This window comes from Ptychodera flava, chromosome 15, assembly GCF_041260155.1.
Source record: "Ptychodera flava strain L36383 chromosome 15, AS_Pfla_20210202, whole genome shotgun sequence".
NCBI lineage: Eukaryota > Metazoa > Hemichordata > Enteropneusta > Ptychoderidae > Ptychodera > Ptychodera flava.
This window is the reverse complement of record NC_091942.1, coordinates 39,279,153-39,297,458: the sequence shown is the minus strand read 5'-3', so window position 1 is coordinate 39,297,458 and position 18,306 is coordinate 39,279,153. Positions and strand designations below refer to the sequence as shown.

The window sequence follows — 18,306 nt, the reverse complement described above, 5'->3', positions numbered from 1 at the left end:
TTATCGGTCGGTCCGGTTTTATGTTATTATTGCTCACATCTTTACTCTGAAAGTTAAACTACCTATTGTGATTGATTTCTGTTACTTTCTACCCTGTACAGCACGTACAACTGTAGCAGCACGTACAACTTTGTCGTAACTTGCAATTTTGTAATTTTTGCCTTACCGCACTCACTGAGTTTTGTAAAGTATTGTATTGTATTGTTATTATAAATTTATTTCAGGTCTACGTAGAGCCATGTCAAAATGAAGTAAAATACTTGAAATACAAATTGTAAATGGATATTAGTATTCTAAAGTGAGTCCCAAAAGGATGACCGGATATAACAGTTTTCACATTTTTTATTTAGATGGTTGTCCTGGACAAGTCCCCCGTTCATCATAGCTTTCAACAGTCACCCGTTTTGCAGCGCCTCACAAAAATCTGCCCTCCCCGCAAAACGAATGGTACAGTCCAGGGCAGCTCCTTTGCATCCGCTCTCACGAGTCCCATTACTTGGCACTGACCACCTGATTTAGGGTGCATCCAGCTGCCCGGTCAAGAGACATGGCAAGCGAAGATGCTGCCTCACCAGATCCAAACCGATTTTAAGTATGTTTTTTTTCAAATAAAATGAGGTGAACAAATTCTTTAAAATCTACAAATGCAAATTATGTAAATTTAACCAAATTTGGCAGATGAAATTACGAATCAAATTATCACAATATTTAAACCTCAGTAAATATCGTATATTGCACGTTTCATACCTGAAACCTGGACTAAAAATAACATTTTCTGTCAGTGACTCCAATACGAATACGAATACGAATACGAAAACGAATACGAAAACGAATACGAAAATAACTTCAGCATCGTCACATCCACGCCTCACATCCTAGGCTGTAGAATATCATTTGTTGATATTTCTCTCCTCCAGTTAAATAATTTAATTTTCATCCAAAACACCAAGAAATCGGAACTGCGTTTCGCAAATATTTCCTTTAGAAATTACAAAAGGTACATTAGCTATTTTGAAAAATATTTCTCATAACCATGACCACATGCACCTCATTTATGTTGACCTCTAATATTACGCTATTCGCTGCTTGAAATGTTTACTTCACGTCAGTTACTTGGACTGGATAATCCACTACACTACTCAAGCAGGGCTATTCTCCTGATCTTGTTGACTGTTGTACGCTCCGAAGGCAGTAATATTGCATAATAACATCGACTTCCTCGTTGCCATATCGTGAATTAGGTTGGTTCGGTCATGCTTATTCCTGTTTCTTCCTTGTTTTAGTCAAGTCTGCGTAGGAACGGTTTATTTGTGGCACGTAACAATTAATACAGAATATGGGGCTGTGTCACTCACAGTCGTTGTGGTTGTGTACGTAATGCGACGTGTCCGTGTTCATGATCATAATCATAGCCCTTTTCTTGCCACGACCATCATTTTCTGAAATAACTACATATATGAGAGGCCAAAAAATGCCTCTTTCCAGAATTGTATATTTCGTTTCGCGTTTATGGTTCCGAGAATGGCGGATAAAAAAATAAAATTAGTGCCACAGCACAGGTGCTTTCATTATCATATTGGCGTTGTTATTGCTTGGACTTTCCAAGGAAGTCCGAACGGAACGTCCTTTGAAACTAAAAATGACAATAGTATTATGCCCAGAGCGAAGCATCTTCATAATCATCTCAGACTTATAGAAATTGCAAGATGGGAATGGCTCGAAATCTCTTTTTAACAAAGCTAACACATTTCAGCCCGATCCACAATTAACTACGGTTGTGGGGTAGAGCATGGAGGTACCTCATACATGTAGTAGAGAGCTCCTACTACCTCCATGGGTAGAGTAACAACCGAGTGAAGCCCATTCCAAAATCACCAGGTAATAGGTTAGCCCGCTTCTGCCTCCTAGGCTCCATGGTCGAATTCATGATCGTATGATGATTTTCACACAGATTCTGCACAGACTTCTCGCAAATTTATTATGTCATACCTTCTGTTCTTTACGCTACTACCGAGGTTTGGCCATTGGCCTCACACATACTGTTTCTCTGAGCCAATTAATGTAGCACTTCCAATTTCTGAAAGAAAATCCTTCAATATGACAGGATATTTATGTACATGCACTTGCCAACAGACTCTTAGTCTCACATAGCTGTCTATTGAGATACCTTAAAGCCGCACTTTTCAATCCCAGGTTCTCGCATTAGTGGAGTTCTCCTCCCAGTCAAACGCATGGCCAGTATGATGTTTGATTTCTATAACATTAATTACACAAACAGATCTCAACCTTTTGTCACATTTTGCTAATCCTGCAAACAGAGTTTATGCAAGCTTTTGATTGACGGTCGGTTCAAATCGCCAACGGTCATTGATTCCCACCACACAACGTTTATATTTCCTAAAAAATTGTCTTCCAGTCGCGTTAAACTTTGAATATAACCACAGAGTTCGATCGGCAGCAGCTTCACGCTGACCGCTTGGCAGTCTGTCTGTGTTTTTGCGGCCGGGGAAAACTAAAAAGTGGCATTTTCTGGAGCGTGTGCCCGCGTGTTGCCTGTTTGGTGTCCACTTACACAATGAACGCCGCCATACCTTGGCGTCCTTTTAAAGGGAGGCTCCGCCTTTAAGTAGGTTCTATCTTGTCAAGTCTATGGTGAATGGTGACAATCTAGACTAAGAAGAACATCTGAACAACATACACAAGATGACTTCAATTAACTAGATAAAAATTTAGCTTTCTGATGCTGAAGAGTATAATGCTAGCAATATTCCTAAAACAGAGTGACACATTCAATAATTGTTACTGTATGGCAACGGGTTATGATTTTACTAGTGAATATAATTTCTTACTTTCATTTTTTTGGTGGTCGGTTGCTTTTCTGTAACATTGTTGTTCTGTGTGAAGGTAACTATTTATGCTTTTATTTCAGAATAGCCACTCACCGAAGCTATATTTGCAAGAATTGGTGTCTGTATGGACATGCTAGTATATGCTGAAATATGAAACTTTCAAGTATAGCTGATACAGTTCAAAGAACTTCCTATGGGAAATTGCATTCAGTGTAAGCTGACCGAAACAGAAGGGCACATGTTGAAAACGGTTAAGGAATACCGACAATTTGTTAAATATACGTGGTGATAATACTGTAGTTGTAATTTATCAACACATTGAACTGTAAGGACAGGATTTCAGAAGTTGGAAGTTGGTCATACACGTCAACAGGTCGACAAAATGCCAATTTACCATGAAAAACAGAAACGTGAACTCTGTGCATTGCATGCATTGAATAATGTATTCCAAGATGGACAAGCCTATAACAAGCAAATGTTAGATGATATTTGCCAAAGGTAAGGCTAATACATGTATACCGTGAGTAAATTAACCTTACATGTTTTTCAGATGTTGAAGGTTCTTAGGGTTGACGTATGAATGATTGATAGCTTTTCACTCCATCTGTTAATTCATCAATCCAGAGGCAATTACTCAGACATTTTGATTTCATTCAAAAATGGTTCAAGTATGATGATTTATTATGTCATAGTGGTACATACTCTTGTCAGTTTATTTTGGGAGGAAATCCAATATGACCTGCAGGGTTCAATATGTTTCAAATTGTTTTTATACATTGAGGCATTAACATGCCTTGACAGAGTTTGTTCAAATTTGACACCAAGACATCTAAAATGTACAATGTCAGAGATATGCAAGGACTTACGTCATTGGGTTTCAAATTTTCACTTGTTGAGAGCCATTACTTGTAATCAAAAACTTTTGTTTTCCTGCCAAGTTCATATTTCAGCATCACGTTAAGTTGGTTAAAACTAGTAAAGCAAAACATATCTCATATGGTGCATTTTAACAAAGACTTGAAGATTTGAAGGTCCCTGGAGACAGAGATACTGTAAACATGATTTTTACAGACTAAAGCTGCTATAACATGCCAAGCCAAATGGGTGAAAATAAATATGGTTTTTTACCTTCTCGTGTCTATTTATAGACAGAGAAGGTATTGGAGTTGAAAACCAGTATGCTGGTGTCAACTTCTTCCGTCTGTCAAGACTTCCGTCTGTCAAGATCCGTTGACGTCATGCTATCGTGATGGGTCATATCATAAACTGGGGGGGTGTTTATGGCTCAGGTTGAGGTATAGGAGAAAGATTTTGAGCTGTGACAAAAATCAAAAGGGACTTAGCGGCATAGCCACAGTGTTAAAGGTCTGGTGAAATGCCCATGTTGCAAAATCACAGAAATACAGTTGATGGTCTATAAAACAGTTACATTCATTTCTTTTTTCGTTTAGCGCGCGCGATTATGAAATATGGCAAAAGAAAAATGCAATGTGGGCGTGTCCCCCGAGCCTCTCCAGTCGACTTTTTTCGGCTTTCCGAAGTTTGCCCGACGCCGTATCTCATAACGGGAATTAAAGTATTTCACACCTCCGTAAGCTCCCTACGGGGGGTAACTTCTAGGGTTTCCGCTTACATGATCAGGACAGTGTCCTCCTTCACTATTGGAGAACGTTGTTCTTTTGGTGCCTGTGACAGCGGCAAGAACATGAACGGCTCAACTGTAAACTTTTTCAAGTCCCGTCAAGTGTTGAGTGTTTGAACCATAATGTGCTTGTCTCTGCTGGTTCGTACGATCGGCCACGGTCCCTCGGCTGAGCCTGCCTCGCTACTCGCTACACAGAAGGTTGGGACCGCAATGCAAATCAACAGCATGAACACCAACACTGAACGTTGTGACTGCCATTAAAATGCACTTGTCTACAACACGGAACGTCGGGAACGCAATGCAAATCGACAGTAACTTAAAACGTAAATGGGACCGTGATTAAAATGCACTATAACTACAAATCAGCTGCATGAACAGCAACACTGAATAGACTACCATTAAAACGAACAACAATACGGAACGTAGAGATCGCGATACAAATCATGGAGGTAGAGTCCTTCATGATACAAATCGACAGCAACACGGAACGCGTCGTTGGGACGGCAATTGAAGAACAACGGGAATACCGGGCCACGAGGACCGCGATGCAAATCGGCCGCAACATGGAATGTTGAAGACTGTGATTAAAATGCACAACACAGACATGTAAATCAACTGCAACACCGATCCTTGTTGCCTCGATTAAAATGCGTATGTCTGCTATGTATAGCAAAAGTTTCAATTCTCGCGAGCGAGCGTTCCTATGCCCGCTGTACATGCACTAGACAAAATGACGTCAAATTTATCGCGAGGGCTCGATTGCGTGTGTCTAAGTTTCAATTCTCGCGAGAGCCATTTATGCATGCTGTACACTAGACTAGATGACGTCAAATCTCTCGCGAGACTTGGCTCGATTGCAAATACGTACGACGGAAAGAACGCAATAATACGGAAGTAGACACAGTTTTTGCGAATCGCCGAGAGAGAAGCGCAGATTAAACAAAAGACTAAAAAACCAACGTTTTTTCTTTATTTTACCATATTTTTTAAACAAAATCAGTTTCGCATGGATTAGGATCGATTTTTTTTCGCCACTTCGGATTTCGATTCGCATTGGCGAACGTGGCAAATGGGCAGCGCGAACACTGGAGCCTGTTTTGTTAGCGGATACCGGGCAGAGATAAGGCGGCGTTGGACCGCTATTCGATGTAAATGAACACACCTGTGACGTCACAGACGGCCAACTATTATCCCCGCTATGGGCGTGACCTGAGTGTCGCAAAATGACCCCATGAAAGCCGCGCATAGAAATATCAAAAAAATTAACACTTGCGCGTACTTTTAGGTTGCAATTTTGTTGCGAGTGTAATAGTATTGACCTCCTGGAAGATATTCTGTCACACGACCGGGACCATTTCACCAGACCTTTAAGCCTTTCTCCAAGGTTTCTTAGTTGACTACAATCTATTACAGACTACTGAGCTTACGTTAGGGGTACTCACTTTGTGTTTGCTCACTCTGTGAGCGCTAGTGTTTGGTACTGAGTTGCGTGGATATCCCCTCATGGCCTCACGTGATCTGGTCTGGAAACTGTCATTGTGTAAGCCTGTCGGCATTTTCCTTGCATTTTTTTCTCATTTAATTTTGCAAAATATCGGCGAGTACCTCAATATTTCAAGATAACTCTTTCTTCCCAATCGTTTCCTGGAGTTTCAGAGTCATATGAACGAAAATGAGTGAAAGTTTTAGACAGGAAAATCGGACGTCGGCCATGTTCATTGTTTACAGTACAATCAGAAGTTTATGTGGAGGAAATAACTAACAAACACTGTTCATGATGCCCGCCCTCTAGAGGCAGACCTTCCTATATGAAGTACCACATTTGATGCTTGTGGAAAGCTTGACCACACAAAGGAGCATTTAAACATTTAGAAAATGACAGATTGAAGGTATTCTGAAAATGTCAAATACTGAGGAAAATGCGCAAATATTCAAAATAAACAGGTTAACTGACTGGTCAGCTATAAAAAACAAAAATGTTTATGATCAAAAGTTTTTGAGATGCGCACATTTTAACAAATACAGAAATTATTAACATTATAAATATAAGACCAAACTATTTTTTCAGGGATGGGACAGGTTGGAAATGAGGGGTGAGAGACAAAGGCACTTCTATTGCTGCATGTGGATGCAGCCACACCATTTCATTTACAGCATACTTATTCACTGTGTTGTGTTCAAGTTCCATATTGTACTGACTGTCATACAAGGATAACATAAGCAAATCAAATCAAATTAGAAAAGGATCAATGCTGTTGTGTGGATTTTGCTGAACATGGCTGATTTTAATATTCGCCCTATATATTTGGTATCCCGCAAAGGCATATTTTGATGTAAAGTCAAAATTAACACTACATTGCTGACAATATATGTTACCGTTTCTGCATGAACTTTTCATTTTTTATTAAAGTATAGTAGTACTTCGAACAGATTAACAATTATCGTGATGTCAACTCATAATTTTACATCACGAAGACAGTAATTCTGCCAATTTTTTTTGTTTTTCAGTCATTTTATAAATTTTGCACTGCACAAGATGATTGAACAAATTGCAATGTGTGAATTTGTAAACTCAAAGAATAAAAATCCTTTGGTCACAGATTAAATTATTTATTTGAAAAGAAATTTACTCTTAAACATTTTTAGCATATATTCTTTACACGGTCATGTATTTCAAGGAAAATATGCCTATTAAAAACAGTAATTTCTTCACTTTCAATTTTTTTCAATACTATGACAATTATCAGCCATGAGGTTTTACAAACACAAGACCAGATAAGCGTTTTTCATCATTTCCACAGGACTCTTTGGAAAATCCATTAAAAACAGTTAAAAGTGACTTAAAATGATCACTTGGTATACATTTAATTTACAGATGCCAGGTTGTGTATATCACATGCACTCAGGTCAGTAGGGAAGTGCGTCATTACTATTTTAGACTGTTAATTCTTATTTCTGAATTATTTAACTTTTTTCCACATTGAACTATCTTTAGGCAGTTTATACTGTAGCTTAGAATTTTTTTGATTGATGTATTTTATCATCTTTTGGGTTCTTTGGGTCCATATCCCACCTCATGCCCCGACATCATCAACTATTTACCAACAACTTCATGCAAACAACCAATTACCTGACCTGGCCACACATTAGAGAAGGTACAGCGTCATTGACGGTATTTTTGCTCAATACCACTTTTTACTGACTTGGCAGTTGGGGAAGTGCGACTGTCTGGCAAGAAAAGGGATATACATGCCTGTGAAAAGGTGTATTTACAGCCCCATGTTTGCTAACTTTATGGTATTTCTATAGTCTATAGAATTTACAAATTTAATACAAATTAATTTGTTTCTTAAACTGTTAAAGGACAGGAATACTGGACACAAAAACATAGGGCCAAAGTCCCTGAAGCTACTATAGACATGGATACAAAATTAAGCATTTCCTAACTGTATGAAATTATCTCACTAAGGTCATCCTAGGGACATGTAAACCAAATATTAAAGCTGTCTGACCAGTGGTTTTGCAAAAACGAGTGACCCAACAGTCGACAGAGCTCTGCTATGTTATGTAGAGAATAACTTTTTGTGATACATGTGTTGATGAGGAAGGTGGATATCTTTGATAGCTCATTTCAGGATGGCCTCACCAAAAATGGCAAATAGGATAAAAAATATGTAAAACAGGAAATGGTGAACTTATATAATGCAGAACGGGAGAAAAATTTAGCAACAAACTATTGTACCATAAGTGGACAATGGTTAATCTAAACCAAATTACTTAAATTGGATTGTTGGCATTGATTACACATGTATCTATTGTCAATCAAATAGAAAATAAATTTGGGCCATTGATTAAAAAACATTTGCTTGTTACACTCACCACACCATCATGTGAAGTCAACCATGCATCTTAATCTATGAGACTAAATAAGTTTACCCCTCAAGTGTGTGTAGGCAAAAACCAAATTTAATTTTGAATTACGTAATGCAGGGAAGGACATACAATATGGTGAAAAGCAAACTAAATATCATAAAAACTGAATATAAAATGATATGGAAATGTTGTGAGACAGTCATAAGTATCTGGTGTGTGCTAAGAGACAAATGTTAAAATTGGACAGCATCATCCTGACTACAGTTTCTCTGACCATAGAGTGTAGCTCCATGCTCTGACTGGTTTGTTTCCTTCTGATTTTCTGATAGTGATACAGTGGTAGGTACAAAATATTTATAATATGCTGCTATTCACGATAGTTATTTAAGATAGCTTGCATTTGTTCACAGTAGAACTCAGTTTTACATGTGAGATAAATTTCTCGTAAATTCTGGCTTCGGGCAGCTCAAACGTTGCAATACTAAAATGTTTTGATTATGATACGCGGTGACTTGCACACGTACACATATGTGCACTCTGCATTCGATGTAATAAGAGTAACTATATTCAAGCATAGTGATGTTGACAATTATATGCATGCAAGTGCACGATTTCAAGTAGCAACGAGGAAATTCTGATGGTATTTTCGTGGAAATATAGGTAGCAACAGTGTAACAAACAAAATAACTATCGCATGGAGCTAGAATCAGACCGTGATTGTGCTGAATGCAATCTTGATCATGTACGATCATGCCATGTCGGATCATGCCATGAGTCTCCAATGCGCGTACTTCTTAAGTAAATCGATCAACATATAAGCACACACTGTCTTTAGCAATGGAAGTCAACAATGATGTCAAAATCAACACATAACTGATGAAATTACCCAAAATATGCGACAGAATATGCAAAAGTTATCGTCGTGTCGAGAGGACGGCATATCTTCAACTCCACAATGACGCAAACTAGTTATATGCACATGCGCGTGGCCTTGCTCTGGACCCAGCTCCATACTACATGTACTACGGACCGGTGGATTGCCTTCCTCGGTAGAACTTACAGGTTTGCTGGCAACAAAATCAATATTTGCCGGTACCGGGTGAGTTCCCCATACGGAGGCCATAATTCTTCAGACGATCGAACAAGCCTTTCGCGCCAAAAACTACGCGACAGCAACAAAAGTACCATCACTGTCAACTTCATATCCACGAGACATCATCAAATACACGCTAAAAAGTTTAAATCATAAAAAATCCCACCAGACTGAGAAACAAAATGGTGTCCGTTTTGTATCCGTAGTCCTTGCAAACCAAGGCAAACTTGTTATATGTGCATGCGCATACTAACCGTAGCCTAACCTACTACGAGCCAGTGGTTGCCTTCCTCGGTAAGACTGATACAACTGCTGCCAATAACAGATTCGCCGTTACCCATTGATTATTGCCTACGGAGGCCATTATTGTTCAGTCGATCGAAGGTACCTTTCGAACCAAAAACTACATGACGTCAGCAAAAGTACCATCACTGTCAACTACACATTTATGAAACATATTCAAATACACACTGAAACGTTTACAACATAAAAATCGGACTAGTCTGAGAAACAAGATGGTGTCTATTTCCATTCTTCAACTCTCATTTTCGTCTTTCAATTGTGCGCATGGGCAGACGGTAGCTTTAGCAAAATCGACTAAAAATCAACTGATTATAAAGTAAATATGGATAAAACTATTATTTAAAAATAATAATACAAGGCATACATCACCACAATTTTAACATTTCTGACCATTTAGTTTATCTGTAGGAACCTCCATCCCAAATATCAAAGCTGTCAGACGAGCGGTTTCGGAAATAAATTTTTGAACAAAAATGACAAAAAAATTCCTTAAAAATACAGATTTGCATATTTCATCACAATTTTAACAAATCCAAGTCGGGTTATCCCTAGGGACCTGTATACCAAATATCAAAGCTGTCTGACCAACGGTTATGAAGAAGATTTTTTACCAAAAATGCCTTTTTTTGACACAATTTTGCATATTTTCAACAATATCAAAAAATTAAAAAAAAATAGTGTCTCAAAATCATATTTTTCATCTACACAACAAATATCAAATCAGTAAGTACTGCGGTTCTCAAGATATTTGAGTGGACGGATGCCTCACAAACGGACATACATACATACATACATACATGTACATACATACATACATACATACAGACTGACGCCGGACGGATACCCATTCAATAGCTTCTATAGACTGTAGTCTATAGTAGCTAAAAAAATCAGACAATCATTTGCAATCATTTGCAAGCTATTGACCTATCCATCCGTGTGAATTATCTTCCTTTGTTGACCAAAAACTGGCTGTGTATACTTTGTCCCATAATACTTCATTAGTTATATAAGTCAGAGCCATAAAAACTACTTTGAAAAAGTTGTCATGAATAAATACTGTCAGCAATGCTTACAGAAAGAACAGTCAAAGAAAGCAAAGATGTGTTCTTGGATCTCTTGCATTTTACCAAAAATACATGTTTATGAGGTAAAAAGATGCATTAACAAATGCAAAGATCAGAAAATGGCATGGCCAATCTTTATTTGAGATTGATAGAATTCCAAATCACTTGTATTTCAGTCAAAAGGTTATCTTGAATAAAATATGTATAAGTTTTGCCTTGAGTTGCAGATGAAGTATCGTTAAGCCAGTAGCGTTTTGAAGTGATCTAGCCAATTTGCTTGGAGAGTTTCCACCAAGAGGACACATTTTGCATTCATGACTAGTCATTTCACTTTTTAGCGCCTTGACAATAACATTTGCCAAACCAGTAGTTAGCTTTTGCGATCTCTGAATTTATTATACTATTAGTCTAATCCATATGATTAGTTCAAAAACACCTTTCAATGATCAAGGATTTGGTATCACACAAAACCAACTGCTGATAACTTTTACATTGTACCGGTAGGTTAGATTTCTGAATGTTCACATTATTGACTTTCTCTTTGTTAATTTTTATTTGACTAGCCTAGCACCCAGTTCCATGGTTAACCCTCACAGAAGTGTACTTGGATTGGGTAACTATGATGTCAATGTTATCATGGCGGCACTCCAGCTCAAAGACTGTGAAGCAATCTGGTGGGACAAGAGAAAGTATGTTATCAATATTACTGTAACACACAGTTTACCAACTTGACTCAAAAATAAATCTAGCGGTGATTGATAGAGTTTACACTAAGAGTAAATATCACATGGTAGTCACGGAATATTATCAGTATTTTATTGAATTCTTGAAGGATTATCAATTATGATTCAGTTATGTCAGTTATTGGGATTGTAAGATATTGCTTTCTAATGTTGCAAGTCATGGTACAAATGAATATTGCTAAATCCTTTTCATACCTCCTTCCTTCCTTTCCAGAAATCTTGACATGTTGAATGCAGACAATGTACTTGGATTTATACTGAATATGCCGTCACCTCTTCAGTGGGGTCCTGTCAGTCTACCTATCAAAAGAAAACATTGGGTAGCAGTGAGAGAATTGGACAATGTTTTCTACAACCTGGATTCAAAATTCAAAAATCCAGAAGTCATTGGAGACAAGGAAGCACTGAAATCTTTCCTGAAAGCCCAGATCAGAGCTAAAGACTGTGAACTTTTACTGGTTGTTTCAAAAACTGTAGCTGAACGGAAAAGTTGGAAAACAGAAAGTGGAGGAATAGGTGGAGCCAGTTGGCAGTGAACTTTTGCAGAGTTAAGTCACCAAGTGAATCCTATCCTTAACATTTGTTCTTCCATTTAGTTATCCAAGAATTTCTGTGCTTTATTTGTTCTTTACCACTCATTTGTGAAATGAAAAATTCCATTTCAAATTGCTATCTAAGATACAGTGTACAGAAATGATAAATATGTTGATGCTCTGAAACTTCATCATAGGTAATTATGCATCTGTTAAAATGTTTATGTAATTGCTTTTACTGATACCCCTTCAACCCAGGTGGAAATTTCTGCATTTGTTTCATTTTGACATTTTAAAACAGTTTGTATTCTGTCCTAGAATACTCGTTGACACTGAGTTGATGGTATTGAAAGAACTTTTCCTGATAATTTTAGATTGTACAATTCATGCAACCTTAACTAACAGTGGCCTTCTTTTAGGTCAGTATATTTTTTGACTTTCTTTTGTCATATGATCATCAGTAATTATGTCTGTTGATGCGTCATATACCATGGATAGTATAGATATCTTGTTCATAGATTTTAATTGTATATTGATGAAGGATTGTATCAACCTGAGTATAGCCTAGAATACAACAGAGTTATCAATATGGTTTCACCGTACACTTTACTGAAATTATCACTATCAAAAGATGTCATAAGTCAAATTACCATAGTTTTAGTGAATATCTTTTCATAGAATTTCACACCCACTGTTGTAAGATCTAATTTTCAGATTGGATATTTGATGCAAAATAGATTTGGATAGCATGATTGCACATGATGCACTCTCCTCAACTCAATGAAGTTAGCTGATGCAAGCATCTTTATGGATTGCAAACCATTAGCATAAATTTTTATATTTGAGTCATTGACTTATGTATTAGCATAATTCATAGAATCCATCCTAGCAGGTACACTAGTATCTTGAGGCTTTCATCATCATGAGAGGCGTTTCACAACTAGCTGTAGATTCCCATCACTAAAGACAGCTAGACTTACATTAACAAATAAATTAATACTTATATGTAACATATGGAAATGAGAAGCTTTGTATTGTCACCCTTAGTTTAATAATCCAAATTAAAGTGTAACCGTTTTATGTTGTATCAAAAAATAAAGTTCAGACAAGCTTTGATAGCCACAGTATTGCTGTATGTGCTCTGTATGTTTGGTCCTATGCTATAGCCAAGAATTGCTAGAAGACCAATTCCAACCATAGTCATATTTAGTCATAGATATATTCTTTATCAAACTATATTCAATTTACCAATCTAATAAAATTCCCTGCAAGCTTACTTCTGTGATGATTTTCGGCCGAGTTAGAGATACACACTGCCAAAACATAGTGTAAGCAACATTCTGGTCACCCTACATAGTAGGTGGCACCAACGTCAATAAAGTAGAGGTGACTAGAATGTTGCTCATGGTTATGTTTTGGCAATGTGTCTGTCGAATACAGCCAAAGATTACATGAAACAAGTAATTTTGAAGCAAATGAAGTATGAGGTGTGAATTTTGAGTATGAAGGCGAAGGATTGACAATTAAGTGATAAATGAACTTGCTCATTTTCAGTAAAATCAAACGTGGAAGATGACATGAAATACGCAGAGTATTTTGGCCAATGAATCTAGCAAGTCATATCAAGTCATTTATCAGATCTGCCCAACCTCTGTCCACTAAGTCCTATTACGATATAAAAAGGAAAAATTCAACATGCAATTTGAGTGTCAACCTTGCATGATTATGTAACAAGAGAATCCCGCTTTTATAACATTCTGTCTCCCTTAGGGGCCGTCGATAATAAAAGCTGACACATGACAAAAGTAATTCTTTCGTTTTGTGTCCGTCAAAATCGCATAAGGATTTTTGTCTATGATTTTTGAAGTGCAACTTTGCTGCGAGAACGTAATAGTACCTTCGCGTTCATCGAGAACAAAATGACCACAATATGCGGAGACAAAAAAGACAACAAAAAGACGTATGAAATAAAAACTTGTATGCTTTTTCAACGTGAAACATGTACGTGAAACATTTTCCTATGTGCGAAATACATTAAAATGTTCTGTGTCTTAAAAAGTGAAATGCGTTAAGTGGAGGTTTATTAATTAATGTGCACTTCCGGTATTTTTTCATGGCCATGCGGATCGGATAGGTGCGTGTGGATTTGTCAGAAAGGGCATGATAATACGAAATTGATTTTGCATATTATACTTTCGTTTTGAGGGGGGAGGAAGGGGGTTTCAAGTAGAACAAAGTAAATTGCCGTGAAATGCGTTAAGTGGAGGTTTATTAATTAACGTGCACTTCCGGTATTTTTTCATGGCCATGCAGATCGGATAGGTGCGTGTGGATTTGTCAGAAAGGGCATGATAATACGAAATTGATTTTGCATATTATACTTTCGTTTTGAGGGGGGGAGGAAGGGGGTTTCAAGTAAAACAAAGTAAATTGCGTTTATTGTGCGTCAGCTTTTTATTATCAACGGTCCCTTACTTTGGGTACCCTCTCATTTGGATTCACCGGCTGGTTCCTGAGCTCCCTGCAGCTGAAAGGGTGCCCTCAACATCACAAAATGCTGTCAATATTTTGCTGATTTCTCTACAAAATACAAGCCCAGATCAATCAAACTCTACAGATTGGTTAACAAGGTAGAAATGAAATAATCTGTAAGGTATCTGCCTTTTGACTGTTCTGAAATTCTATATCAGGAGACGAAAACTGGCATCTTATCCTCTTTTGGCTTAATGGTCAAAATTGACTCCGTTTTGGCCAGTGAAAGGGTTTTTGACAGAAAAACTTAATATGTCAGTTTAAAGGGAAATCGTTTATCTTTTAGGAGGGCATTGGAAAACTGAGTCTAAATGCTAATTTCACCTCATACAATTAAGAATTTATGTTGCCAATACATTTCCATTTTTATACGCTGTGCCAAGTGCAAGTCAGAATTGTCAAAGTTCTGTTTCATTTGATACAATATGTGCATTACTGAAGTAATTTTAAGTTTCAAACTAATATTTCAATTTTATTCCACAAGTTCCCCAAATCAAAAGTAAAGAGAAAGAACTTGCAGATTATGATGAAGGTTTTCCTCAATCTTTTCTGATGCTCGTCATGCCAGTTTTTGGAAACCAACTAAATTTTGCCTGTATATAAGATGCAAATTAGCCCATAAATTCAAATGTGTTAGCTAACCCCGTTTTTCATTCAGGTCACATCAATGATCATAGAAATGCAAATAATCAAACAGGCGTTATTCTTGTCAAACCATAAAGGTCAAAGTTGAATCCTAAATTATAGGTTCTTTACAAGTTCGTGCATCACATAGTCATACACTGATACATAAAGTGTTCAAAAAGCCCACTGCATTCTATTTGTCCTGCATTCATTCCACTTTAAGAAATTGTGAAGTTTAGCTCTTTAGATTAACCACAGGTATCTTTACAGCAATAGCTGCATGTGTTACTGTGAAGATATTTCTCTGTGCAAATGCCGACCGATATCTCTTCTTACAAATATGAACTTTTGATATGGACAAATTTTGATTTTTGACTAAGTTTCATTTCATTTGATATGCTATGCACATTACTGTAATGACAATAATTATCAATTACTTTCAAACAGGAGCAACACAACTGAAATGAAAAGGGTCAAAGTTAAGCATGATGCTATGAAGAGAAGATAAATAATATAATCACGACAATGCTATTTAGTACTAACTGAATTTGATTTGTTTAAAAAGAGGTTATATTCAATGGTTTAAAGGCAGAAAACAAAGTGGGCTGTGGTTTTTTGTTGCAATTTATTAAGGGGTAAGATATAATTATGTGTCAGGGAGTGGGGCTATAGGCAAATTGTGTTATTGGAAAGCTTTTATGATGAGGATGGGAAAAGGCCAGTGGGTGGTTTCCTTGGTGACTAACAGGCAGATGAGAAAAGGTAGGCTGATAGGAAACTTGTTTAATTGTAGTGGAAGCAGTTGTCAATCTCACCTCCAAATTTTAATGTGTACTACATATCTACCCTTTTGCCTGCAAAGGTCATATTTCACCATCATGTCAAGTTGGTTAAAACTAGTGAAGCAAAACATATCTCATATGGTACATTTTAACAAAGACTTGAAGATTTGAAGGTCCATGAAAACAGAGATACTCTAAACAAGATTTTTACAGACTAAACATGCTATAACATACCAAGCCAAGTGGGTAACAAAAGACACATGGTTTTGACTCAATACCACTTTTTACGGACTTGGAAGATGGGAAAGTGATACTGTCTGGCTAGTAAAGGGTTAAACTAATAAATTTATATGTCATAACAAAATCTCTGTAAAACCTCTGTAGGTTTTATGTTTTTATGATTATTTCAGCATAACTTACGATGTAAGTTACCAATGCTTGTATTTGTCAAGATATGTATATTAAGTATTACCAGTGGTAACCTACTTGCAAAGAGTGCTAGAGGGCCTTGAATGCAATAAACAGCACACAGTTCGTGCATCCTTGTTATTTACATTGCTATTACATCTTATAACACCACTAGTTACAACTTCTGGAAATCCAATGGTTGGGTGCTCCTGGTCTATCATCAGTGTATTTCATCTTCACAAGTCTTTCCTTCCCACCATCATCTTCAGAATGATTATCTACGTCTACACACCGTAAACTACAGTTGAAAGTGCTGCAGTTGTAAATTCTATGCTGTTGACAAGCCTCGCCCATTAATTTTGGCTTTCCTCTCGCCCTTGCCCATAAATAAACGTTAATGGTCAGCACGTCGTCCGTTATTTCTATATTATATTACAGCTTTGTCAATACCAGTGAATTTTGTGACATCATATCCCCTGACTATGACTGATAATGTATCCGGTTTTGCAGCATTGTGGCCCCACAGCAAGTATAACAATACAAGGTTTTTGTTTTTAAAGAAATAAAGGAGAGGGAAATTATAGGGGATACCATGAAATACATTAAATCATAAATCTTGATTATGGTGCACAATATTGATAACAATGCCTTGCTGTATGATTTCTCAAATTTTTTGAGGCTCAGTCCTCCCAGATGCACTCATCATCTGCTCCGTTGATGTATAGGTGAAACAACTCAATACACTTGCAATCCCCTAGATGATGCTGGGTTTGACATACAGCATATTACCGGTATAATGTAAGTTAGTGGCCATGTAAATGAGGCAAGCGTTATAAGCTACTTGAACCAGCCATTAATGGGCCAACAAAGCACAGCTGTCATCAACATTGTCCTGTAGCATCTACAGAATCACTCCAGAACCATTCAGTCTCAGTCCACAGTCAGCTACAACCAACAATCATGATGACCATGGGCTCTCCGCTGATCTAACATCTTGGCTACCCATTTCTGATGCATCATTTGTAACAGCTTTCATCATCGGTCTCAAATAGTTCCCAGCAAAGCCTTTCCAGTATGTTTGTCAACTTTACCTTTCAAGCACCCGTTTACATTGAGATTTCCCGTTTCCCAAAGTACAATAGCTCTCCTCAATCAAAATTTAAATTTATAGACACAATTATTAATTAAATTTAGACAATTAAATGACACTGTTGAAATCTGTTGATAGTTTTTAACTGAATGTTATACTGCAAGCATCATACACCGATTGTATCGATCAACTGATACCATGCAGCCCGCCGCAATGTGCAATAGGCATTAATATTGATGTTGATACATGTACATTGTTTTCTTTAAGCCTGGAATTTTATGTGTTTCAGCTTTTTGAATGAAATGCTATTGATATTCATTTCCTTCGAAAATACATCACTTTTAATTTCCAAATTGGTCTATGAATGTAACGCTTATTTTTATGTAATAGATGTGCAAGTACAGTGCAGTGTGGAGAGTGTGTAGCCTAAATGTATATAGTATACAGATTCAGGGCTGATCATGCCAGACGATGTTCACTGCACGGCTTCAAACTTAGTTTACATTTTCTTTTTATATTCATTTTCTACATCTACAAATTCACTGGTATTGCTAAAACTATAAAATAATAGCAATAATGTACCCCCTTCACGGTCCATCATGGACGAAAGCAAACTTTGCACCACATAATGTTGACAGAATTGCCTGTTCCTGCATCGTATCAGCATGAGTGTCATTTGCGCTGCATCAGACACTCAACTTTATCTCATGTGTGACAGAAGCACACATGACACTAGTGCTGGTATGACTAAAGGAACTAGCAAC

General features: G+C 37.2%; 1 protein-coding gene across 4 annotated transcripts; it reads left to right on the top strand.

Annotated features, from left to right (window-relative positions):
- Window positions 1-915: 915 nt before the first annotated feature.
- On the top strand, window positions 916-13,230 carry LOC139152161 (josephin-1-like). Of its 4 annotated transcripts, none has more exons than XM_070725278.1 (4): window positions 916-997; window positions 2,935-3,347; window positions 11,394-11,519; window positions 11,788-13,230. In XM_070725278.1, exons 2-4 carry the CDS (start codon window positions 3,232-3,234, stop codon window positions 12,107-12,109), a joined length of 564 nt encoding a protein of 187 aa, XP_070581379.1. In that variant the 5' UTR covers window positions 916-997; window positions 2,935-3,231; the 3' UTR covers window positions 12,110-13,230. The 4 variants fall into 4 exon arrangements, with proteins under 4 accessions (XP_070581379.1, XP_070581377.1, XP_070581376.1 ...); XM_070725276.1 differs by having other exon boundaries at window positions 978-997; window positions 2,930-3,347; XM_070725275.1 differs by lacking the exon at window positions 916-997 and adding an exon at window positions 1,081-1,241 and having other exon boundaries at window positions 2,930-3,347.
- The last annotated feature ends 5,076 nt before the right edge of the window (window positions 13,231-18,306 follow it).